The following is a 27269-nucleotide window of genomic DNA, read 5'->3' on the forward strand; positions in this document are numbered from 1 at the left end:
ATAGAGATATAGAGATATAGATAGATAGATAGATAGATAGATAGATAGATAGATAGATAGATAGATAGATAGATAGATAGATAGATAGATAGAGATAGATAGATAGATAGATAGATAGATAGATAGATAGATAGATAGATAGATAGATAGATAGATAGATAGATAGATAGATAGATAGATATAGATAGATAGATATATAGATATATAGATATATAGATATATAGATATATCGATATATATATACAGTATATACAGGTATGGGGCCCATTATCCAGAATGCTCAAGACTTGGGGTTTCTAGATATCAAATCTTTCCGTAATTTGGATCTTCATACCTTGTCTACTAGAAAATCATTTAAACATTAAATGAACTCAATAGGCTGGTTTTGATTCTGATAAGGATTAATTATATTGTAGTTTGGATCAAGTACAATGTGTGTGTATATTTATATATGTATGTGTATATATATATATATATATATATATATATATATATATATATATATATATATATATATATATATATATATATATATATATATATATATATATATATATACACATACATATATATATATACAGTTATGGGATTTGATATCCAGACAGAAATTACTGAAAGGTCGTCTCCCATAGACTCCATTTTATTAAAATAATCCACATTTTTTAAAATGATTTCCTTTTTCTCTGTAATGATAAAACAAACAACAATATAATTAATCTTTCTCAGAAGCAAAATTAACCTATTGGGTTTATAAATTACGGAAAAATTTGTTTGGGCAATTCCCAACATCTGCTGCTTGCATTATTTACATATTTCCATTGCAGCTATCTGTATATCTGATCCTGTGGCATCCCAGTGTTGCACTAGGGTAAATCACTGATAAACAAGCCCTTATGTTTTCTAAAGCTGTTGTCGAATGTTTAAGTACCCAGAATCCATTAACATGTTTAAATACTGCATTCTGATAGTGTTATTATGTTTATATAGAAGCCCAGGGGTATTACTCACCTCCTTGTGGGAAGAACTGAGCATAGATATCCTTAAAGTTCTCTTCATTAACAATTCCACTGGGACATTCCTATATTATGTAATTAAAATAGAAAAGCTCATTAATGCCTATATTGCATACACACTTCATTTAATTTATCTCAATAGTTTTAATGGTGGGTCCCCCAAGCCTTGGAGTAGCTGACTTGTTCCAGAAACATCTGAACATATGAAATCAGGACCTTACAGGGTCTGCCTCATCACAGTTCAAAATGTAAAATAACATGTATTAAGTATTAAGACATTGCTTCAGCCAATCAAAATTATTTTCTATATCAATCATTACAGAAAAACAAATTGAAAAGTAATGATGAGCAAATTTTTTTGCCAAGTTTCACAGCAACAATGATGCCCATAGCCTCCAATGGGTGAAAGAAAATTTACGCCCTAATTTACGCCAAAATTTTCACTATACGTGAATTTTGGCAAAGCGAAACGAGTCAAATTCGCCCATCACTAGTGAGAAGTTGCCTTATAACGTTCACAGACCCTCACACCTCTGCTTCTCACTGTTTGTCTCCACTATGTCTGCATATGTTTCTTTTTCTGCACATGTTTTTTTTATACCACCTACTTCCGTTGGGTTTTTCCCACCTTAATTATTTGTGCCTTACATCTAATAGCATTCTATTTTGTTCTCTACTGTTCCTCTTCCTCTTCAAAGTTAAACTCTTGGAGAACTCACAAAGCAACAAATTCAGGCCTAACACTAAATCCTTAAACTGAAGCCTCAACTGTGAATGGCACCACTTTTTACCTTATTTGTGTCTGTAACTTATCTACCTTTTTAAATGGTGCCTTGTTCCATGTCTATCTGCTACTGCGCACATATCTTGGAAAATTATATATATATATATATATATATATATATATATATATATATATATATATATATTCAAAAGTACTGGAGGCACTCACTGCGATAATTATAAGTGAATTTATTCAGTCTTCACATATTCCCCCACATCTACGCGTTTTGGTTCCTTCTGAACCATCGTCACGATACACACACAGAAGTCGTCACACCATAAATATTTAAAATACACCAATCACCATACATTATTAATTAACCACGTGACTCATTTGCATATTAAGATTAATGATTCAATTAATGCACAAACATAGTATGTCATTTCACTCCATATATAATATCCAATCATGAAAAAAGTCCTATCAAATTACACATATCTCAAAATATCCATATAGAACTTTGTTTAGAAAGTGATTCAAAATACCCTTAAAAAACTTAGATCACTGATAACATGTAGCCACATATGGATATTGTCGCAAAATAGCAACATAAGCAACAACTCCTAAATGGCTAAATTTAAAAGCATGTTACAAAAATGTTTCAGTTTCATTTGACGCCCAATATAAAAACACACTTACTTCCTAGTTAATTGTTTATCACAAAGTCAACTGTAACTGAACTATAACTTTACTCAGCAGCCAGAAAAAGAATTTTGAAAATGTTTTGAAAAATTTTGAATTCATTTTTTTTTAACCTATTTCCACTGTGCATAGAAAAGGCAATGAATCCTCGATTTTATTAATTATAGTCAGCAAAATATTCTATATCAATGCCATCCAGAGCACTTTATGACCTGACCTGATGACGGCCCAAGAATAGGATCTGAAACGTTGAAATAAATCACCATTCTTTGTTTGCATAAAAGAGCTTGGAGTGCGGTATATATTCCCTTCCGAAAATGTTGGATGCACAAGTTTGAAGAATAAAACACTGATGTTTCACTAATCTTGGACTGCAGGTTCTTTTGATCTTTATATATAAGCTTTGACCCTGCACCCACATTAACATAAGACTGGCTTAGAGTGTATATGTTTGATCCTATATATATATATATATATATATATATACTGTATATACACAGTATATACACATTATGAGGCCCATTTATCAAAGGTGGAATTCTGAATTTTTTAAAATTCGAATATACTCACAATTGGAGTGGGAGGGTATTTAAGAAAAAATTCCAATGTCTAATATTCGATCAAATGCTTCCTACCCAAAAATTTTAATCGTATTTGATTTGTATTCGATTGATTTAAATCAGATTTTTCTCCCAAAAAAACTTGAATGTCAGGAAGGATATTGACATCTCCAAATGGCTCATCAGACCTCTGCCATTGGCTTATACGTGAACTAGACAGGTTTTAGGAGGGGGATATTCGAATTAGGACTGTTTCCATGGTCAAGGTGTGATAAATCTCATAATCTATTTTACATTTGAATAGGGTAGAATGTGTGAATTTTGAAATTTTGAAATTCGAATTTACTATTCGACCATTGCTAAATCTACCCCTATAAGTTAGTTCTGTGCTTTATTTATATCTTGATACTGTAAGTACAGTGTCGAACTGGCCCACCGGGATACCAGGAAAGCTCCCGGTGGGCCCAGTTGTCAGTGGCTATAATACCAAAGGTAACAAAGACCTTAAAGCGCTTGAGTACGTTTAAAGCTCAAATGTACCAAAGGTACAAGTATCAAAATAGTATCAGATCCACGGATCATTCAATTGTCCAACCCCTTCACCCACAGAGGTCCTGCCTAACCAGAAGCTAAAAATGCGCCTAGCTTCTGGTTAGGCAGGCGTCTGATAGGGACATAGAATTGGTAACTTGGGCGATCGGATCGGGAGGGGACCTCTGTGAGTGAAGGGGTTGGACAATTGAATGATCCATGGGTCTGATACTATTTTGATACTTGTACCTTTGGTACATTTGAGCTTTAAACGTACTCAAGCGCTTTAAGGTCTTTGTTACCTTTCGTACTCACTCATCTAACCTTATACCACAAGGGAGGGATCCTTAAGTGGGCGAAGGGGTTGGTTTGGTGTGGGGCAATCTTGGTTGTACCAGATAGACGTGTCACGTGTAGTTTGGCCGGTGTGCTAAGTAACTACCATTTGTGCTCCAACCACCACTTTGTATTGATTTAAGTGCAATTAGCACATTTCAGGTACAAGAGGGGGGTTGTGGGTGCACTCCTAAGGCCATATAAAAAAATATATAAATACAATAATCCCCTGTCTAAAAAAAGAAAAACAGGGTTTTTTGTTACAAAGTTATGATCATAAAATTGGTAAGCCGCCATACCACGTCAAGGTAAACCCCATACGGCGGTCCCTAACCTGTTTACCTGTGATCAAAATTTAAAACCTTGGTTTCAATCTGGACTAGATCCTCCCCCGCCACCTGCATATGCGGCTTTTAAAGGGGAGACTGCCCAGACCAACGCCCTTTAAAAAAAAAAAAAAAAACCCTCTTGTACAATTAGCACATTTCCCCTCGAACCCGTTGTTACCGTGTCAATCAGCCTCCTATACCTAACCTTCATTTTAATGTTGCTCTCTAGACTTTGTTTTTAACAATTTATTAAAGGTTAAGTTTTAATTTTGCCTCATTTGAGTCTTGGAATTTACGAATAGGAAGGTGCAGTTATGTGGGTCAGCTGTTTTTTCTTCCTTCTATTATAATTACTATTTGACCCTGCACACCATCCTCTGTCTTTGATGGGCGGTGCTCCCCAACTACTAACTCTTTAAATGATATGATAGATAGTTTAAGGTACAGGTCACGGTGGTGTACAGTGTAAAGTACAAAAGGCAGATCCACATTTGCGTAGCTGCTTTTTGGAGAAAGGTTTCTTCTGTTTAGAGGGCACGCTATCATCCTCAGATTCTTTCTGAAGAAGTGTTAGAGAATAATTAGTCTTGAAAGTCCTTTGTGAATAAGTTGTCTGCCATTGTAAATATAATTCAATCTGATAAGTGAAAAGAGATAACAGGAAAAATATTCTGGATAATTATCGTTCACCTTTCGTTCAACATGCAAATTGTTATTTATTCAATAATGAAGTGGGCACGTACTCTGCATTGAATTGAAATGCTACTCTACCAAACCCTTGATACTGCTTGTCTGGTACTGAAGTTATTTAACAAGAACACATTTCTCATTGATATGCTAATATTACTATACTTTTATCAATTATGAAAATTGAAGCAGTAGAGACATACAGCCGTTGATTCCATAGAAATCTCAAAAGTAAAAGGTATAACAAAGAAAGTGACACTAATTCTTCATAGTTACATTATATATAATGTTTAGCATTGAGATTTGTTCCACTGGGACACTGGCCTCATCAGCAGCATGTATAATAACACACTAAAAAGTAATTGTATATGAGCATCTAGGGCTTATTTGCTAATGCTAGACCTACTGTATTAAAGGAGAAGGAAAGGTTAAAACTAAGCATGATTTATCAGAAAGGTCTATATAAATACACCAGTAAACCCTCAATGTAATGCTACTCTGAGTCCCCTGTCAAAAAAAAACACAGCATTTCTTTCTGTCTATTGTGTACACATGGACTTCTGTATCAGACGTCCTGTTTTCATCTTAAACCTCCAGGGCTAGGGCTTGAGCATGCTCAGTTTGCTCCTCTCTCCCTCTCCTCCTGCCCTTCCTGCTGTAATCTGAGCCCAGAGCTATGAGTGAGCAGGGAGAGACTCAGGCAGGAAGTGATGTCACAGCATGCTAATATGGCAGCTGCTATCCTAAACAAACAGAGAGCGTTTCTAAAGCTGTTTTCTCAGGTATTGTAAAGCATTCTGCAGAATAAATATAGTGTTATAGCTTGTACTATTGTGGCTAATCTTTTGGCAGTAAACTGTTTGGGTGACTTTCCTTCTCCTTTAATGACATTTACATTTCAATATAATGTGGCTAGAGTTATTCTAAGACTATTTCAAATTAGTCTTTGTGCTTTGTTTTCTGTCATGTTTAATAAATATACAAGTATGAGACCTGTTATCCAGAATGCTCAGGACTGAGATTGTCCGTATAAGGGGGTTTTCAGTAATTTGTATCTCCATACCTTACAGTATGTCTACTAAGAAATAATTTAAACATTAAAAAAAACAAATAGGATTGTTTTGCCAGCAATAAAGATTATTTATATCTTAGCTGGGATAAGGTACTGTTTTATTATTATAGAGACAAAGGAAATTGTTTTTAAAAAATTAAGATTAGATTAAAAGATTAATGGGGGGAATGTAATGAAAGTCGCAAAGAGCAAAACAATTTGCACAAATAAGAATAAAATGTCTAATTTCGCAATGTAATACTCCTTAAACTTTTATTACATTGCGAATTTTAATTGCGCACTCTTAAGAAGTGCTTGAAGGTGTCATAATCTTTTGGAGCAAAATAACAACTTTTTCAGTAAGAAGTTTTATTACATCCCCTATCCACTGGCGCAAACTATAAAATTCACAAACCTTCTTCCACTGACGGAAGTGGTCGCTAAACAGTTTCCGGGTTGGCAAAAGCTAAATTAAATTCGCACAAAGGCAAATTTTTTCGCACAGAAGCATAACTTTTCGCATTGCCAATATTTTTTCCGTTACCGACTTTTATTACATTCCTCCATAAGAGTTCAAATGGACAGTGAAACTCTACTACCTTGGTCTTCCCAAACATTTTTATATTCATTTCTCTAGTCATTTCTTTACTGAAATATTTTAAAAAATTGGATACTAAGTTTGATGGGTGTGTTTGTGTGGCTCTCTGCCCCACTATTTTTTCTTTCTTATAGATATGTGGAAATTCTGAATTCAATATGTTTATTAAATGTTAGGGAATTACACAATGTACTCTTCGATCTAGGCTATTTTTATGTCATCTCTAGTTTTGTGCTTTGAATTGAGAAAGCCAGTTGGATGACTGCTGAAACGTCTTCAAGAAAAACACAGCGAGTCCAGTCGATTTGACTTATTTCTACAGATTTACCATGACCTGGATGAATAAGAATTACGCACTTTTTCTTTGAGCAACTTCCACTTGAACTTACTTACAAAGGTCTGAAGCAGTGTAAAATAACAGAGTCAAATCTGGCATTCGCGTGGCATAAAACACACCATGATAAATTCGCCATTTATTTTGTTTTACACAGCATAATAAATAGGCCCCAACAAGTTTGTTGGCAAGGGAGGATTTAACAGTAGTAAATACCATTAGTGATGGGCGAATAAATTCGGCAGGCGCGATTTTGCATCGAATTTCTGAGTTTCCCCACTGCCGCATTAATTCGCAACACTGCTGCAAAAATGTGTCAAAAAATGATGGATGCGTGTCGGAAAAGTCGTTTGCTGCAAAACCGTCATGCTTCAACATTATTCGGATGCCCATTTATTTTAACCCCAGCGTAAAAATTTACACGAGCGTCAGAATTGAAAGTTGACACGGGCGTCAAAATTCGTGTTTCGCTAATTTTTCGCCGTTTCCCGAATTTTGCCATTTCGTAAATTTTTTGGCAAAATGAAATGGGACAAATTCGCCCATCACTAAATACCATGTCAATCAGCCTATCATCAACATAATTTCAAGTTTAGTTTGGTCTTTGAGTGCACAGTAACTAGCTATTCGAGTGAATTAAGTTGGCGTGAGCCGTGTGAGTAAATTGCGCCTGCTGCCGGAATTTAATGACCTCCTACATGCCATCAGCTTGTCAATCTGCTCTTCCCTTCCTCCCTTAACTTGGAGAGTAATGAGAGCACAACAGGAGCAGCCTTGGCTGCAGGAATCACTGGTTAAATCCTACAGCTTTAGTAACCTATGAATCATTTTTATTAGAAATAATTTTTACTTGGAGGAAGATGTTGATAAAAGCACAGCGTGTATATCATGCCTTGTAACAGCAGTTAGGCATTTTTGGTATATACGTTTAACCTGCAGACCTTAAGCTGTTGTGTAATTGCAACTACCCACAATTCCACCTACAGTCAGAGGCTGTATGGTTATTGTATTAACCAGGCTCTCACTGGGATACTGGTAGTTGCCCTTTAACAGCTGTCGGGTTTCAGGTTGGATGTCCCTGAATAATTGTTTCACCATCAGCACTGGGGCCCTAGTGTTCCTGCACATCATCCGGCCACTATAATCTGATCATGAACAAATAAAAAGTTCATGTTTAATAACCCAGTTAGGAATTGAGATATCCAGTGTCTCTTAGCTCAACATAACAGTAATCCCTGATGTAACAAACTTGAGGGCTGAAGAAGCCAGTTGATTGCACCAGGAATGTAACTGTAAGAATACCTGGTGGTCTAGTGGCACTCACTGTGGGGACACCCACCGCCTTCCTTGGTGCACCGCTCATAATCCTCGCCACTTCCAGGTTCGCCCAACGTAAAGGTCTATTCCTATAGTTCCTTGGTGCGTTTCTCTAAGTCTGATCCTGTTCCTGACCCTTGCCTGTCCCTGACTTTTCCATTCTGCTGCCTGTACTGACCACTGCCTGTATTTTGACTATTCTCCGGATCCTGTTTCTGTACCGCATTACTGTTTGGTTTGACATCGGGCTGTGACCTTGACTACTCTTCTGTTATCTGATTCGTTACTGAACAGCCCATCTGGTATTGACCTTCTGTGGCCCCCTACCTACCTGCTGTGTTAATTTACCATGTGTAAGATTTAAAAGGTATCACTATTATTTATACACTCTTCGTGGACTTATTTCAGCTGCAATATTAACTGTGGTCCGGCTCTCCAGCTGTGATGCTACTTTCACTGTGATATTCACGCGCTGCTACATGAAACTTCTATGAACTCTCCTATTTACAGCGCAATGTTCTTTGATTCTTATAAATAGCTGTGAAGATGAAGAATAGTTTTACCATGTATTCATATTAAGCTTGTTAGGAACTAAAGGAGTTCTGACCCTATTTTGCACTCTAAAGTTGAAGCCAAGTTGTCTGCCAACCTCTGTCTTGGAGACTAAATGGAATCGTTTGGCTGCTTTGCTCCTTTTCCGCAGCCTCTTGATGTGGTTGATAAGAGCCCCAGCCAGGCTAGCTTAGAATAGAAATAAATATAGCTTCCCACATGCTGCTAAGAAACCCACAACGTGCTGATAAAGGGGAATATGCACACTCATTTCCATTGTAATACCAGTAATATTGCTGAAAGTGCAGTTTTATTCTACCTGTTTTTTTTTAGTTGAAGATACTACGGGCAGTCTGCTGGGAAAATTGTTTTATGGAACAGATACCTGTTGTTCTCATTTTGGTATATGGTACTGGCGTGTGCGCATTAACGTCTCTGTGATGGATTGTAATGATGATAGAGAGCAGCACATTAATGGGGCACACGAGACAGTAAAATATTTGTTTATTAGCTGGTTTTATTGTTCAATAATAAAAAAACAGTCTCTATTTCTCTTTGTCGTATTGCTGTGTGTGTTTTTGTTTTTTTTTTCCATATGGAATCGCAGAGAATGTGCCTGGGTGATGCCAGCAAAGTGATAGACCCAAAGTTAATGTTTTTTGGATTTAGGTCTGACTGAGCTTCAGTATCTTGCACTCAAGACTGGGTTCCACATCTATGTATATAATTGAAAGGAAAACTATACCCCCCAAACAATGTAGGTCTCTATAAAAAGATATTGCATAAAACAGCTCATATGTAAAATCCTGCTTCATGTAAATAAACCATTTTCATAATAATATACTTTTCTAGTAGTATGTGTCATTGGGTAATCATAAATAGAAAATTGCCATTTTAAAAAATAAGGGCCGCCCCCTGGGATCGTAGGATTCACTGTACTCACAAATATACCAACAAACCATACATGTTAGGTCACATGAGCCAATTAACAGACAGAGTTGTGTCTTTTGCTTCCACACTTCTTCCTGTTACAGTTAGAGTTGAAGTATTTCTGGTCAGGTGATCTCTGAGACAGCACACAGACCATCAGGAAATGGTGGCTCAAGGCAAGAGATGTAAAAGGGCAATATTTACTTAAATATATATTCCAGTTTGGTAAGATTCTTTAATATGCCACTTTATATGATATGAACTATCTGTTGCTTAAAGGAAAACTATACCCCCCCAAATACCCCCCAAACAATGTAGGTCTCTATTAAAAGATACTGAGTAAAACAGCTCATGTGTAAAACCCTGCTTCATGTAAATGAACCATTATCATAATAATATACTTTTTTAGTAGTATGTGCCATTGGGTAATCATAAATAGAAAATTGCCATTTTAAAAAATAAGGGCCGCCCCCTGAGATCGTAAGATTCACTGTGCACACATACAAACCACATGTAAGGTCACATGAGCCAATTAACAGACAGAGTTCTGCCTTTTGCTTCCTCACTTCTTCCTGTTACAGTTAGTGTTGTAGTATTTCTGGTCAGGTGATCTCTGAGGCAGCACAGATAGAGTCACGAAATGGTGGTTCAAGGCAAGAGATGTAAAAGGGCAATATTAATGTAAATATATATTCCAGTTTGGTAAAATTCTTTAATATGTCATTCAATTTGATATAAACTATCTGTTGCTTAAGTATTCATTTTGGGGGTATAGTTTTCCTTGAAGGCACGTGTTGCACATTGTTGCATTGTGTCATGACACAAGTCAGTCAGATGTCGAGTGAGAGAAGGCAGAAACATTACAACTAATATTTTTGTTGAATGATACAGATCAGCAACAAAACCATAAAAAGCTCAGTTGAAAACATATAGAATTCACTGTAGTCTTTATACAATATTGAGCCGAGTAGTGATGAGCAACAGTTTTCGGCAGGCATGGATTTGTTGTTAATTTCAGCATTTGTCATTGGGCAATTTTTATGCAAAACCTCAGCGACATTTTGCAGCAAAAATGTTTGCCGCGAAAAAGCACCCGAGAAAATGGTCTTCTATGCATTTTGCATGAAAAAAAAACACCCATTGACTTCAATGCATTCCGCATGAAAAAAATGCAGTGAAAAAACACCCATTGACTTTAATGTATTTTGCTAAAAAAACTCAGTGGAAAAAACATCCGTTGACTTCATTTCACAGATTTGTTTATCACTAGGGCTGAGCATGCTGGAGATCTGTTCCGATATTTCTCATGTTGTGGGCCAGTTATACCCTATTTCATGGGTTTGGGGAGATGGACTGTCATGACCTCCTGGATGGCTACATCTAGCCCACAAGCCTCCATTTGGATTACTCTGCTGTAGAGAACTTTTTGGTGCAGGGTTTGTTGCCAACACAGACTTTTCTGTCATAACGTGCTGTGCACCTTACATTAGATAGTACTCCTGAAGCAACAGGAGCTGGAAAATTGTAGTTTTTATTCTCTTATAACTGATAGCCAGTGGCGTAACTACTCGCCAGCAGACCCTGGTACAGGATGGGCAACCGGGCCCCCCTGTCGGGCACTCCCCCCTATGAATTGAGTGCTGGAGTTCTGGTGCCGTGCGAACTGTAAAATCTCCCATTGCCCAGCCTCCCGGGATAACAGTGATAATCTTTAAATCGTAAGCTCTTATGGACAGGGCTCTGGATTTTCTGATTCATACTGTGACACCTATTACAATAAATAAGCATTTATTGTTCACCCTATTTATAATACAGTGGTTTAATTACAGTACTGTGTAATAGATTTCAACTTGCTTGTATAAATGACATGATTTTAACAGGATCAGGAATGCAGGGTACAAAAAGGCACTTTCCCCACTATCACATAGATGTTCAATAATAATAGTAGTAGGTACCAACAACATCAATTAGTAGTGATGGGCCAATTTGTCACATTTCGGTTTGCCAAAAAACTCACAAATTCCCAGCGAAACGACGAAAAATTAGTCAAAACGCAAATTTTGATGCCCGCGTCAATTCTGACGATTGCGTAAATTTTTACGCCGTTAAACTTAATGGGCGTCCGAATAATGTTGACGTGCAATGGTTTTGACATGAGCAAAATGCGAAAATTCACTGCAAATTTGCCCATCACTATCAGTTAGTAATGGGGATGCCATATAGACCACAATAAGCTTCCAGACATGTGCCTCTATATGAGTGCATAGACCCCACTCCAGAACAGGACCAGCGCACCAGCTCAAATGTGAAATACCAGCTGCTTTATCCAAACAAACACTTCATGCAGCTCGTTAAACAGAAGTTAAAAAAGATTTAGATCATTTTAATTTTTTTTTGGGAGGGGTGTTCTTTCAAACACACAGATTTTTCTGTCTTGCGCTGAATGCCACCTTATTAGCCCCAGCCGACAAAAAAACCAAACAGCATGCAGTACTACTGACCTTTCAGCTATCAGTCATGTGCAAGAAGAGTTACTTATTGTTAGGGGCTCACCCCAGAAGCGTTGTGCGTGACTCTCTCCCTGCTCATTTGCTGCACCTTCCCTTCCTCCCCTGCCTTTACCTCTCTCTCTCTCTCTCTCTCTCTCTCTCTCTCTCTCTCTCTCTCTCTCTCTCTCTCTCTCTCTCTCTCTCTCTCTCTCGCTGATAGCCCATTAACTGATATCCAAGAACTTCATATTGTAAGAAATGAGAACTGCTGTGATGGTGAGTAATGGGTTTAGGTTAGAAACTTTGGCATCTGTAAACAACTAGAACATGAGTCTTACATTATGACAGTATAAGTGGCATATCAATAACTCTACAGTAGTGATGTGTGGGCAGTAGGGATGTAGCGAACGTCGGAAAAAAAGTTCGCGAACATATTCGCGAACTTGCGCAAAAATGCGAGCGGTTCGCGAACGGTTCGCGAACCCCATAGACTTCAATGGGAAGGCGAACTTTAACATCTAGAAAAGACATTTCTGGCCAGAAAAATGATTTTAAAGTTGTTTAAAGGGTGCAACGACCTGGACAGTGGCATGCCAGAGGGGGATCAAGGGCAAAAATGTATCTGAAAAATCTGCCTGTGTGTGCTTGGAAGAGATAGTGTAGGGGGAGAGCTGTTAGTGATTTCAGGGACAGATGATAGTAAGTTTGCTGGCTAGTAATCTGCTTGATACTGCTCTGTATTGGAGGGACAGAAGTCTGCAGGGATTTGAGGGACATTTTAGCTTAGGTAGCTTTGCTGGCTAGTAATCTACTGTTCTCTTTAAACAACTGCCATACGTTGACCTTGTAGGCATTGTTTGCCCAGTTTTTTTGGACGCAGCCACTGAAGCACAGTTGCCAGAAAAAATATGCCATATAAATGCTGAAAATAGTCATTTTTCGCCATACGTTGACCTTGTAGACATTGTTTGCCCAGTTTTTTTGGACGCAGCCACTGAAGCACAGTTGCCAGAAAAAATATGCCATATAAATGCTGAAAATAGTAATTTTTCGCCATACGTTGACCTTGTAGACATTGTTTGCCCAGTTTTTTTGGTTGCAGCCACTGAAGCACAGTTGCCAGAAAAAATATGCCACATAAATGCTGAAAATAGTCATTTTTTGCCATATACGTTGAGTCAACGTATGGCAAAAAATGACTATTTTCAGCATTTATATGGCATATTTTTTCTGGCCTCTGTGCTTCAGTGGCTGTGGCCAAAAAAACTGGGCAAACAATGCCTACAAGGTCAACGTCGTTGACCTTGTAGGCATTGTTTGCCCAGTTTTTTTGGCCACAGCCACTGAAGCACAGAGGCCAGAAAAAATATGCCATATAAATGCTGAAAATAGTCATTTTTTTGGTCGCAGCCACTGAAGCACAGTTGCCAGAAAAATTATGCCATATAAATGCTGAAAATATAAATTTTTTTGGTTGCAGCCACTGAAGCACAGAGGCCAGAAAAATTATGCCATATAAATGCAGAAAATATGCATTTTTTTGGTCGCAGCCACTGAAGCACAGTTGACAGAAAAATTATGCCATATAAATGCTGAAAATATAAATTTTTTTGGTTGCAGCCACTGAAGCACAGAGGCCAGAAAAATTATGCCATATAAATGCAGAAAATATGCATTTTTTTGGTCGCAGCCACTGAAGCACAGTTGCCAGAAAAATTATGCCATATAAATGCTGAAAATAGTAATTTTTTTGGTTGCAGCCACTGAAGCACAGAGGCCAGAAAAATTATGCCATATAAATGCAGAAAATATGCATTTTTTTGGTCGCAGCCACTGAAGCACAGTTGACAGAAAAATTATGCCATATAAATGCTGAAAATATAAATTTTTTTGGTTGCAGCCACTGAAGCACAGAGGCCAGAAAAATTATGCCATATAAATGCAGAAAATATGCATTTTTTTGGTCGCAGCCACTGAAGCACAGTTGCCAGAAAAATTATGCCATATAAATGCTGAAAATAGTAATTTTTTTGGTTGCAGCCACTGAAGCACAGAGGCCAGAAAAATTATGCCATATAAATGCAGAAAATATGCATTTTTTTGGTCGCAGCCACTGAAGCACAGTTGACAGAAAAATTATGCCATATAAATGCTGAAAATATAAATTTTTTTGGTTGCAGCCACTGAAGCACAGAGGCCAGAAAAATTATGTCATATAAATGCAGAAAATAGGCATTTTTTTGGTCGCAGCCACTGAAGCACAGAGGCCAGAAAAAATTAAACCAGTAGGGTTTGCACCCTAGTTTGTAACGGTGGCGGAGGGAGGAGGAGGACGCTAAAGGACAGCTGTGTGTGGAGTCATGAGGCTTGAAGAGAAGGACAGCTGCATAGAAGTCAGAACAAGTCTTCCGGCGTGCAGTAACCCTCCGAGATCCACCCCTCATTCATTTTAATAAAGGTCAGGTAATCGACACTTTTGTGACCTAGGCGAGTTCTCTTCTCAGTTACAATCCCTCCTGCTGCACTGAAGGTCCTTTCTGAGAGCACACTTGAGGCTGGGCAAGACAAGAGGTTCATGGCAAATTGTGACAGCTCTGGCCACAGATCAAGCCTGCGCACCCAGTAGTCCAGGGGTTCATCGCTCCTCAGAGTGTCGATATCTGCAGTTAATGCCAGGTAGTCCGCTACCTGCCGGTCGAGGCGTTCTTTGAGGGTGGATCCAGAAGGGTTGTGGCGCTGCCTTGGACAGAAAAACATTTGCATGTCTGACGTTACAGACTGGCCAAAGGGCTTTGTCCTTGCAGGTGTGCTCGTGGCAGGATTACTGGCACCTCTGCCCCTGGAATGTTGATGAGTTCCTGAAGTGACATCACCCTTAAAAGCATTGTACAACATGTTTTGCAGGCTGGTTTGTAAATGCCGCATCTTTTCGGACTTGTGGTATGTTGGTAACATTTCTGACACTTTATGCTTGTACCGAGGGTCTAGTAGCGTTGCGACCCAGTACAGGTCCTTCTCCTTAAGCCTCTTGATACGGGGGTCCTTCAACAGGCATGACAGCATGAAAGACCCCATTCTCACAAGGTTGGATGCAGAGCTATCCATCTCCGCTTCCTCATTATCAAGGACTGCATCATCCACGGTCTCCTCCCCCCAGCCACGTACAAGACCAGGGGTCCCCAAAAGGTCACCACTAGCCCCCTGGGAAGCCTGCTCCTGTTGGTCCTCCTCCTCCTCCTCCACAAAGCCACCTTCCTCCTCTGACTCCACTTCTGGCACCTCTCCCTGCGTTGCAGCATGTGCCTGGGTTCGTTCTGGTGATTCCGACCAGAAATCGTGCGCTTCCAGCTCCTCGTCACGCTGGTCTACAGCCTCATCTGTCACTCGTCGCACGGCACGCTCCAGGAATAAAGCGAAGGGTATTAGGTCGCTGATGGTGCCTTCGGTGCGACTGACCATATTTGTCACCTCTTCAAAAGGTCGCATGAGCCTGCAGGCATCGCGCATAAGCACCCAGTAACGGGGGAAAAAAATCCCCAGCTGTGCAGATCCAGTCCTACCACCCAGTTCAAAAAGGTACTCGTTGACGGCCCTTTGTTGTTGCAGCAGACGTTCCAACATAAGGAGCGTTGAATTCCAGCGAGTCTGGCTGTCAGAAATCAAACGCCTGACTGGCATGTTGTAGCGCTGCTGAATGTCAGCAAGGCGTGCCATGGCTGTGTAGGAACGTCTGAAATGGGCCGACACCTTTCTGGACTGGGTGAGAACGTCCTGGAATCCTGGGTACTTGGAGACAAAACGTTGGACTATTAAATTTAACACATGTGCCATGCAGGGCACATGTGTTAAATTGCCTAGTCTCAACGCTGCCAACAGATTGCTTCCATTGTCACACACCACTTTTCCGATCTGCAGTTGGTGTGGGGTCAGCCACCGATCGGCCTGTGACTGCAGAGATGACAGGAGTACAGATCCGGTATGGTTTTTGCTTTCCAGGCACGTCATCCCCAAGACAGCGTGACAACGGCGTACCTGGCACGTCGAATAGCCTAGGGGGAGCTGGGGGTGCACAGGTGTGGAGGAGGAGAAGGAGGACCCAGCAGCAGAGTAAGAAGAAGAAGAAGACGAGGTAGAGAGCGATGGAGGAGTAGAGGTGGTGGCAGAACCGCGTGCAATCCGTGGCGGTGACACCAACTCCACTGTTGTTGTTGAGCTACCCATTCCCTGCTTCCCAGCCATTACCAAGTTCACCCAGTGGGCAGTGTAGGTGACATACCTGCCCTGACCATGCTTGGAGGACCATGCGTCAGTAGTCATATGGACCTTTGGCCCAACACTAAGTGACAGAGATGCGGTAACTTGGCTCTGCACATGTTGGTACAGGTGTGGTATTCCCTTTTTAGAAAAAAAATTGCGGCTGGGTACCTTCCACTGCGGTGTCCCAATTGCTACAAATTTGCGGAAGGCCTCAGAGTCCACCAGCTGGTATGGTAAAAGCTGGCGGGCTAAGAGTGCAGACAAGCCAGCTGTCAGACGCCGGGCAAGGGGGTGACAGTCAGACATTGGCTTCTTACGCTCAAACATGGCCTTCACAGAAACTTGGCTGGTGGCAGATGACTGGGAATGGGAACAGGTGGTCAAGGTGGAAGGCGGAGTGGAGGGTGGTTCAGACGGGTCAAGGAGAGCAGAGGTAGAGCAGTAAGATGCTGGACCAGAAGGAGTGTGGCTTTTAGTTTGCCTGTTGCCTTTGAGGTGTTGCTCCCAAAGTGCTTTGTGCTTGCCGCTCATGTGCCTTCGCATAGAAGTTGTACCTATGTGGCTGTTGGGCTTACCAAGGCTCAGTTTCTGACTGCACTCATTGCAAATTACAATGCTTTTGTCAGAGGCACACACATTAAAAAAATCCCACACTGCTGACTTTTTGGAAGTGTGCGATCTGGCGGTAACAGTAGAAGTTGGCGGAGTTGGCGGTATTGGCGGCAATGGCGGGTGCGTTGGCCGGCTGAACACAGGTGCCGATACATGTTGTTGCCCTACTGATCCCTGCGGGCTGTCCTCCCTGCTTCTTCTAAGTCTTATTCTCCTACTGCCTCTCTGACTCTCCGTCTCTCCATCTGAACTACCCTCCTCTTGCTCTCTTCTACTAGGCACCCACAAAACATCAATCTCCTCATCATCATTCTCCTCAGATGCATCAATTTCTTCTGACACATCACAGAAGGAAGCAGCAGCGGGGACCTCCTCCTCATCACTCATTATGTCCATCTCTATCGTGTTCTCTGCCAGAATTAAATCTGGTGTAAGGTCCTCATCTCCTTCATCTTCTTCTGGCAATAATGGTTGCGCATTACTCAGTTCAAGAAACTCATGGGAAAATAACTCCTCTGACCCCAGTGAAGAAGGGGCACCGGTGGTGGAGGAAGTGTTACGTGGGGTGGCCATAGCAGTGGAGGATGAGGAGGATGTTGTGGTAAAGTTAGAAACGGTAGAGGATGGGGTGTGCTGTGTAAGCCAGTCAACTACCTCTTCAGCATTTTGGGAGTTCAGGGTCATTGGCTTTTTAAAACTGGGCAATTTGCTAGGGCCACAGGATTGCATAGCAGCACGGCCCCTAGCACGGCCTCTGCGTGGCGGCCTGCCTTTGCCTGGCATTATTTTTAAAAAAACAACAACAACAACAAAAACTCAGTTGGTTTTTCTGGAAACGATAATACACACAGCTAGATGGCGGGTTGAAGAAAACACTGTGCAAATAATGCCTACAAAGTCAACGTATACACTACTACAGCGGTGGATACGGATTACGTAAAATATATGAATGCTGCTTGAAAAAAAGTAACTCAAGTGGTTTTTCTAGAGACGATAATATTATCAATATTTAGACAAAATGTGAACAAGGTCACACAGCTCGATGGCGGGTTGAAGAAAACAGTGTGCAAATAATGCCTACAAGGTCAACGTATACACTACTACAGCGGTGGATACGGATTACGTAAAATATATGAATGCTGCTTGAAAAAAAGTAACTCAAGTGGTTTTTCTGGAGACGGTAATATTATGGATATTTAGACAGAATGTGAACAAGGTCACACAGCTCGATGGCGGGTTGAAGAAAACAGTGTGCAAATAATGCCTACAAGGCCAACGTATACACTACTACAGCGGTGGATACGGATTACGTAAAATATATGAATGCTGCTTGAAAAAAGTGACTCCGGTGTTTTTTCTGGAGACGGTAATATTATGGATATTTAGACAGAATGTGAACAAGGTCACACAGCTCGATGGCGGGTTGAAGAAAACAGTGTGCAAATAATGCCTACAAGGCCAACGTATACACTACTACAGCGGTGGATACGGATTACGTAAAATATATGAATGCTGCTTGAAAAAAGTGACTCCGGTGTTTTTTCTGGAGACGGTAATATTATGGATATTTAGACAGAATGGGAACAAGGTCACACAGCTCGATGGCGGGTTGAAGAAAACAGTGTGCAAATAATGCCTACAAGGCCAACGTATACACTACTACAGCGGTGGATACGGATTACGTAAAATATATTATGGCTGCTTGAAAAAAGTGACTCCGGTGTTTTTTCTGGAGACGGTAATATTATGGATATTTAGACAGAATGTGAACAAGGTCACACAGCTCGATGGCGGGTTGAAGAAAACAGTGTGCAAATAATGCCTACAAGGCCAACGTATACACTACTACAGCGGTGGATACGGATTACGTAAAATATATGAATGCTGCTTGAAAAAAGTGACTCCGGTGTTTTTTCTGGAGACGGTAATATTATGGATATTTAGACAGAATGTGAACAAGGTCACACAGCTCGATGGCGGGTTGAAGAAAACAGTGTGCAAATAATGCCTACAGGGCAAATAATGCCTAAAAGGTCAACTTATACACTACTACAGCGGTAGTAAAATAAAAAAAAGTAAAATAAAAAAAAATGAATATTAAAAAAAAAAATTAAAGTTGGTGCTGCTGAACTACTAGGAGCAGCAGATTAGCACACCAGTCCCACTCCCCAACACTGCTAGACTAATAGCACTGGGCTCTTATAGTAGTAGTAGTAGTAGTAGTAGTAAAACAACAAAAAAATAAATAAAAGCAGTCCTTACAAGGACTACTGTTATTGCAGCAGTCAGCAGATGAGATCAGAAGCAGGACAGCTGCCCACTGCAGCTACATACAGAGCACTGCAGTAGAAGGTAGATTACTAGCCAGCAAAGCTACCTAAGCTTAAATGTCCCTCAAACCCCTGCAGACTTCTGTCCCTCCAATAACAGAGCAGTATCAAAACGATTACTAGCCAGCAAACTTTCAACTGTCCCTGAAATCACTAACAGGCAGCAGCTCTCTCCCTACACTATCTCTTCAGCACACACAGGCAGAGTGAAAAAACGCTGCAGGGCTTCGGTTTTTATAGGGAAGGGGAGTGGTCCAGGGGAGAGCTTCCTGATTGGCTGCCATGTACCTGCTGGTCTGGGGTGAGAGGGCAAAAAAAAGCGCCAACAATGGCGAACCCAAAATGGCGAACGTCGCGCGACGTTCGCGAACTTCCGGCGAGCGCGAACACCCGATGTTCGCGCGAACAAGTTCGCCGGCGAACAGTTCGCGACATCTCTAGTGGGCAGGCCCAATAACTGCGAGAACCACTGGTTTACCCACGGGTCAGGCGGGATTGGGCTGGACGCGGCACAACAATTGTGGGTCGGTGGTGGGTTCAAGTTAAAGGAGAATTCACCCTGTGGAAAAAACCCGTACCCCCCACCCCAGGTAGACCGCCCTCCCTCCTCCCCCTAGGCTAATTACCCCCCCGGGGAAATGCCCCATGCTTTGTACTTACCCCTCGACGCAGATTCTTCTAGCGGAGTTGCACGCATGCATCTTCTGGCTGCTTTGTAAGCTGACTGGGAGATCGGTATTTTCTGCGCATGCGCAGTTGGAGCAGTTTGCCGGTTTGCGACAATTGCAGGTGTGGACAGGTTTGGGTTGGGTGCAGGCCATTTTTTTATTGACCCGCACATCACTACTATACAGTGGGGCATCTCCTTTTCTCCAGACTTGCCTTCAGTGAGCCCTTGTAATCCTATGGGCCCCTGGGCCATTGCACTGCCCCCACTGTGATACTTCTGCTTATCATAATTTTTGATTTAAAATGAGGGAGGAAGGGAAGGATTGAATTCTGGCATACATGTAAGCACTCACATAGAAATGATCGCCTTACAAAGGTAAAGAGCAACCATACTCTATATAGGTAAAAGTATCAGGACACCTGCCTGTCAAACATCTCATTCCAAACCTAAGGGTATTACAATGAAGTTGGTCCTTTGTTTGCTGCTAAAATCAAGTTCTTCTTCTCCAAGCTCTAAAAACCATTAACTTTACTTTATACAATGGGGGCCTTATAATAGCCAGAAATGTTATTGTATGAAGTAGTAACACCTGTGTTAGCAATGATGGGTGTGCCTTAAATAATCAATAACAGTAATTAGGAGCAATGCCCATGTATGTTTGCCAATATAGTGTCCTCTTCATCTATTTTGCATTGAACTTTCAATCTAGTTTCCTGACACATAGGAGTTAAGCAGCAGCATTATTCTGAGAAACAAACAGCACTATCTTTGTACAAAAATACATTTGTCAGTCATGGATGACAGGTGTAAACATGTGGCCAACAAAGCTTCCAGCTTGGCATCTCATTAAAAGAACCAAATATGTGGCCTCCAATACTGAAAGCATCACAAAAACTTAACACAAGTTGACTGTCAGGCATCTCTCTGCATCATGGCTGCTTATTGTAGCCCATCACTGAAAGTCATGAAGAATAAGGCATTATTTATGATGATTATATCAATTGGTTTGGAGCTGTTCTGCAGTCATACATTTAGCTGCGACTCCAACAAGAGCATAATGGCCTTTTCATTAAATAAGTATAAAGAAAACGAAAATGGATGTCTTGCTGAAACATCTTGAAAGTAATCAAATCTCTCCCCTAAATTGGGATCAATAGCGGCAAGTTGAATCCCTTTCAAGGCCAGAGGGATATGCAGTGTGTTCTAAATCAATGTTTTATTTGATTAAAATAAATAGCAGCAAATCTTGGCTACTGCAATGCCAAGGAAAGCAACAGGCATCGTACATCACAGGACTCCCTCCAAGGTTTCTTCCATCACAAGAGATAATTCAGTGAATTTAAAGGAGATACCCTTTTCTCCAACTTTTGTTTTTCCACATGCAATTTTTACTCTTGTTAATGTGTAGGATACTAATGACCAGGGAAATATATAAAACAGTAAAATGTATTGTGAATATTCACTTAAACACCTGATTAAAAATCTGGAGCAAGATGCAGAGCATGGTGCAAGCGGGTGCAATAAAACCCTGTACTTACTTTCTGCCTTAGTGCATTCAGCTCCTACGCATCCTGTGACTGACATGTCTCCCTAACTTGTTAATTATGGGACTGGTTGTGGTGGGAGAGGGGTTACCTAAGTGCTTTCCCAGGCTGCCCTTCATGAATACAGAGCTGCTAAAGGCAGATAGCCCTGTATTCATCCAAATAGGGCCTTTGCACTGACCCATACATGTATATATAAGATTTATTTTTATTTCTTTTGGCCTGTTTACAGGGGAATATATTTTGTGCTAAAAATAATGACTTTCAGTACAAAGTTGTATTAAATACATGGTGCACTGGTTCAGACTATGACATGTGCAACCAATTTCATTTTAGTGCAACTGAAATAGCAGAAAAAAGTTCTAAGGTGGAGTGGCGAGATTAAGTGAAACTGGTCCACTCCAGCTGAAGGGTGTTGTCAAATAGCTTTAATACATATTAAATTGCCTCATAAGAGTAAATATATGCAGTCATTTAACAGTAAAAACATGTTTATTAGGACATAGAAAAACCAAGTCTAATGGGCTTATAGGCAGAAGTTAGCTTATGAAGTGCCTCAAGAGACGCAAAACGCATAGGTTTGATTTTTCTATGTCCTAATAAATTATTGCATATGTTTACTCTTATGAGGCGACTTAATATATGTATTAAAGGAATTGTTCAGTGTAAGAAAAAGGTAAACAGATAGGCTGTGCAAAATAAAACATGTTTCTAATATAGTTAGTTAGACAAAAATCTAATGTATAAAGGCTGGAGTGACTGGATGTCTAACATAACTGCAAGAACACTACTTCCTGCTTTGCAGCTCTCTTGGTTTCCACTGATTGATGGAAAGTAACCAATCAGTGACTTGAGAGGGGGGCTACATGGGTCATATCTGTTGCTTTTGAATCTGAGCTGCATGCAGAGGATCAATTACAAACAGTTATGTCCCATGTGCCCCCCCCCCCCCTTTAAGTCACTGACTAACTCAGAGTTATAGAGCTGAAAATCAGGAAGTTGTGTTCTGGCTATTATATTAGACATCCAGTCACTCCAGCCTTTATACATTATATTTTTGGATAAATAGCTATATTATAAATATTTTCTATTTTGCACAGCCTATCTATTTACCCAGTTTTTATTTTTACACTGAACTGTTCCTTTACATGGACAATCCTTAATGCAACTCGCAGATGGCTCACTAAATACTTTTGTAAGTTTACAAAGACTTTGATAAAGTTGCACAAATAAAAACTATGCATGCCATAGGAACAACATTATCCTGTAGGGATCCCAATCTAAATTGGGTAGGGTGATTGAAGCCAGTTGCCATTTTCTGTTCACTTACATAAAACCCTCCTTCAACACTTTTTCATATTGTACAGTTTCTATAAGAGGGTTTCATCCTTAAAGAAGGAAAGGCATAAACACTGGGTGGGGGCAATGTGTTAGGCACCCCCAGTGATTATAACCATTTACCTGATTCATTGAAAACTGCACTGGCCCGAGTACTGCAGTAGGAGTACCATGTTACCACAATCTTGAGGCCTGTGTGTCTGCTGTGTGAATGGGCAGTTGCGTATAAAGACAATCTTATGAGTAAAATGTCATTGCTTTGTTCTACTGCACATGCACACGAGGCCAAGATCCATACAAAGAAGCCACGGAGAGGAAAAATATGGAAATGTGTCTCTTCTACAGCAATACCCCATGCTAGTCAGTCCAGCTGTTCTTTAGTGAAAAGAGACATCATAGCATAATCTAATGGGGCTAAATTTTATAAACAATGCTCCACACCCCAAATAGTCAGGCTGGTGAGATAAAGGCAAGCCCCCCAGTTTTAGTTTAGTTTAGGGGAAAAGCCCTTATTTTATACAGAGAAAAAGCAGTGATTCTGAACTGTTATTCTTTGTCTGCCTAGACAAATGAGGAACCAGCTAATGAAGGTTTTCTTCTTAATAATCCCAATTCTAGTAATACAACTAATGATGAATGGTTCACGAATAGAAAATCCAAAACAGGCTAGAACATGTTAAGATAAACAAAGGTCTTGGACCGGATGGAATTCACACCAGGGTACTAAACAAGCTTAGCTTTGTGATTGCCAAACCTCTTTACTTAATTGAGATCTGGCATGGAGCTGAGAGATTGGTGAATTGCTAACATGTTGCTGCTATTCAAAAAGGGATCCCGTTATCAGTCTCAGAACTATAGGCTGGTTAGTCTGATGTCAGTGGTAGAAAAGCTTTTCAAAGGAGTGTTTTTGGATAAGATACTTGACTTCATTGCAAATGATAATACTATGGGGGCAATTCACAAAAGTGGTGACATTGAAACAAAATAAAAGTGGAGATAAAATTGTTAGATTTCCCTCCATATTCAAAAACCTCTATCTCGGCTTCTGTGAATTTGTCTTTTAAACAGAACAGTTTCTAGATTTTGTCTTCCGTATGACATTTACAACAACATTACCAACTTTGTCTTTAGCTCTTTCTTAACCTGTCAGTCTGTCATTAGGTGCCTCTCAGCTGTATATTTGCCTCGTACTAATGGTTGTGCCCTTCAGGGAGGAGATTCCCTGACACTTTAAAATGCCAATATGGCAGAACACATGCAACACTGCTGGACAGCTCTGTAGTTCTGGGCATGATGGGGGAGGGCTGTGTACTAGTACAAAAACTAATATTTGTCAGGGTGGTTTAACTTCACCTTTAAATAAAGATCTATAATATATATATTTGCTGAAAATGCTAACATTGCTTCATTCATTTAGCAGAAAATAGAAAAATACTACAAATGTGATGTAAAAACATGTTTTTGTCACCTAGTTTATGTTGGGCTTTTATATATATATATATATATATATATATATATATATATATATATATATATATATATATATAAAAAATTAAACCGTTCTTGTTTATAAAACTTTGTTTATTAATTTCCAGAAAACAGGGTTTATACCCCGACATTAGGCTGCTAATCTTCATGAATATGCAAATTAGCCCCCCACACTGCACTTTAAAGTGGGGGGGATGGAGATTGGGTGAAACATGCAGAGCTGGAAGTGTTACACTGAGCTTCACTACATTTTAAAAATGTCGGGTGAAAATGTTTTTAAAAATGTTTTCTTTTCCATGTTTGTTGTTTTAAAGAGAAATTTACAAAAGTGTCTGTAAACTGTTCTTTCTTTCACCAGAATATGAAAAGTGGTGGTTGAGCCTGTATTTTGTTGGATTTCTGTTTGTGAATATGGAGATCATATTTACACTAGCTTGAACATCAAAAATGCTTCCTTCACTGAATTCCCACTATGAGTTTGTGTCAGTATGGTTTTATGTGTAATAGACCAGACTCATTTAATTTCTTTTTATGAGAAGGTGCAAATGAAAAGTACTGGGAACTGGGATTTACAACCTAGGGAACACTGAGGAGCACACCTCAGGGAACTTCCACTAGGAAAAATAAACACACAGTTTGCAATTGAAGCAGATATAAACTTTATATAAACAATCCTCTGGAAGAATTAAATAACCACACAATTCAGTTCCAATAGAATGTCCCTTTCCCAGAGATCTTATACCCAGGTTAACACTACCTTTCCCAAAAGTACCTCTCCCTTTGTAACTTAGCAGCTGCTCCCACTTAGCAGGTAAATGCACAAGACCTGTCTTTAAATTGGGGCCCCACACTTGTATCCTTGCCAGTATCCTTCCCTGGGTGGCTCACTCACCGGTGTGCTCTCAGAGGCAGTCACACTGGAGGTTACATGCAGCTCTGCAGCAGGATCAATCTCACCAATGGCACCTTTCTCCTTCTGAGTCTCTAGCAGCTTGGCAGGGAACAGGATGAGCTCTTTCTGTACTTCCACAGATTCAACAGCTTGGACAGTTTCACAAGACTTGATTCTGATGGGATCTTTCATCATAAATTCTGTTGGAGACCCTGTACAAAAGGCTCCAAAGTCAGGCACACCCTCTTTCCCAAGGATGCACTGGGGTGTCCAGCCAATTGGATGGCTCTCTAGTCTGTAACTGGGCTGGATGATGTCACAGACAGAAAAACAGAGGAAAGATTTCTCTGGTCCCCTACAATAGGATATTGTGATGCTAAAATCTACAAATAGTACAGATATTGGTATTTATAGTTTATGTGAGTATATAGAGGGGTCTTTCAGCCCGACTTAATTATTTAACTGTTACTATACCTTGACTAATGCAGTACTTGATGGTGGGGGCCACTGTCTCCATCCTCAGGTGCAGTTACTACATCTGAGGTTGAGAATAGTGTTGAGAATAGGCACCAAAGTGCCTAATAAACAGGGCCATTATTCAATAATCAATGATACTTTTGGAATATTGCTGTTTGAGATCATTAGAATAAATGAGCAATTACATACCACTGTTTTTTACCTTGTTATTTACACATTCACTTAAATTTAATACGTACGCTAGAATATTTATCATTATATTTATGATCATTGACTAGAAAGCAGAAACCACCAATACTTTATCCATGCTCTGTGCTGCAAAAAAATGGGAGTTAATATGAAAAACTGTAAATGAACAGAAATGTGTTCCTGAAAACACATTATTAGACACGTAAAAAAAAAAAAAATTTAGGGAAGTAGAACCTAATTGATTTGAATCATAATTTTCTGATTTTTACTTAACAGAATATTTTGACCAGTGGAATATCCGACACATCAAGCTAACATTAGAAAATGTTACATAACAAAATATGTTCATTAAATAAATGCCACAAAATGAACAACAGGACCCTTTCATTATGTAGACTTAAACTGCCAAGTTATAGGTCAATGACAAGTTAAAGGTCTTACACTGACATTTGGCTTGGTTGTTCATTTTTCTATATTTAAGCTTGCTAAAGCATGGCTTGGTATCTAATTTAAATAAAAATTTAAATGTCATGTCATATGCTTTAGTATCAGGTTAAAAATACTGCTATAGCCTGAAATGTGGATTAAGCTTAAATAGACCCTAATAAAGTAAATGGTAGTATTCCCCCTATAAAGTTCAAAATTCAACAAATGGAATTCTCAAATTTCCTGGGATAATCCAAATAGTTAGAATTTCCAACACAGAAATTATTAATTTGATTAAAAGTCTTAAAATATATTGAACTGTCTTAAAACAAGTATGCCAAAAATATTATTTTCACCCTAGGAATACAACTTAGAAAATTTTCGTTGTTTCATGAATTTTCGGTGATGCAAAACGGGTCAGATTCACCCATCACTAAACATAGTTAAATTAAATTGGGTTGAAAAAAGACAAAGTCCATCAAGTTCAACCCCTCCAAATGAAAACCCAGCATCCATACACACACCCCTCCCTACTTTTAATTAAAATTCTATATACCCATACCTATATTAACTATAGAGTTTAGTATCACAATAGCCTTTAATATTATGTCTGTCCAAAAAATCATCCAAGCCATTCTTAAAGGCATTAACTGAATCAGCCATCACAACATCACCCGGCAGTGCATTCCACAACCTCACTGTCCTGACTGTGAAGAACCCTCTACGTTGCTTCAAATGAAAGTTCTTTTCTTCTAGTCTAAAGGGGTGGCCTCTGGTACGGTGATCCACTTTATGGGTAAAAAGGTCCCCTGCCATTTGTCTATAATGTCCTCTAATGTACTTGTAAAGTGTAATCATGTCCCCTCGCAAGCGCCTTTTTTCCAGAGAAAACA

At 39.7% G+C, this 27269-nt stretch overlaps 1 protein-coding gene across 1 annotated transcript in view; it reads right to left on the reverse strand.

The window, feature by feature from the left end:
- Positions 1-27269, reverse strand: part of LOC108706551 (Kv channel-interacting protein 4) — a 112629-nt gene that overhangs the window by 18164 nt on the left and 67196 nt on the right. The window contains exon 3 of the mRNA XM_018243067.2: positions 1009-1078. Within this exon, the coding sequence (XP_018098556.1) occupies positions 1009-1078 (70 nt within the window). The remainder of the gene's footprint in view (positions 1-1008; positions 1079-27269) is intronic.

This window comes from Xenopus laevis, chromosome 1S, assembly GCF_017654675.1.
Source record: "Xenopus laevis strain J_2021 chromosome 1S, Xenopus_laevis_v10.1, whole genome shotgun sequence".
NCBI lineage: Eukaryota > Metazoa > Chordata > Amphibia > Anura > Pipidae > Xenopus > Xenopus laevis.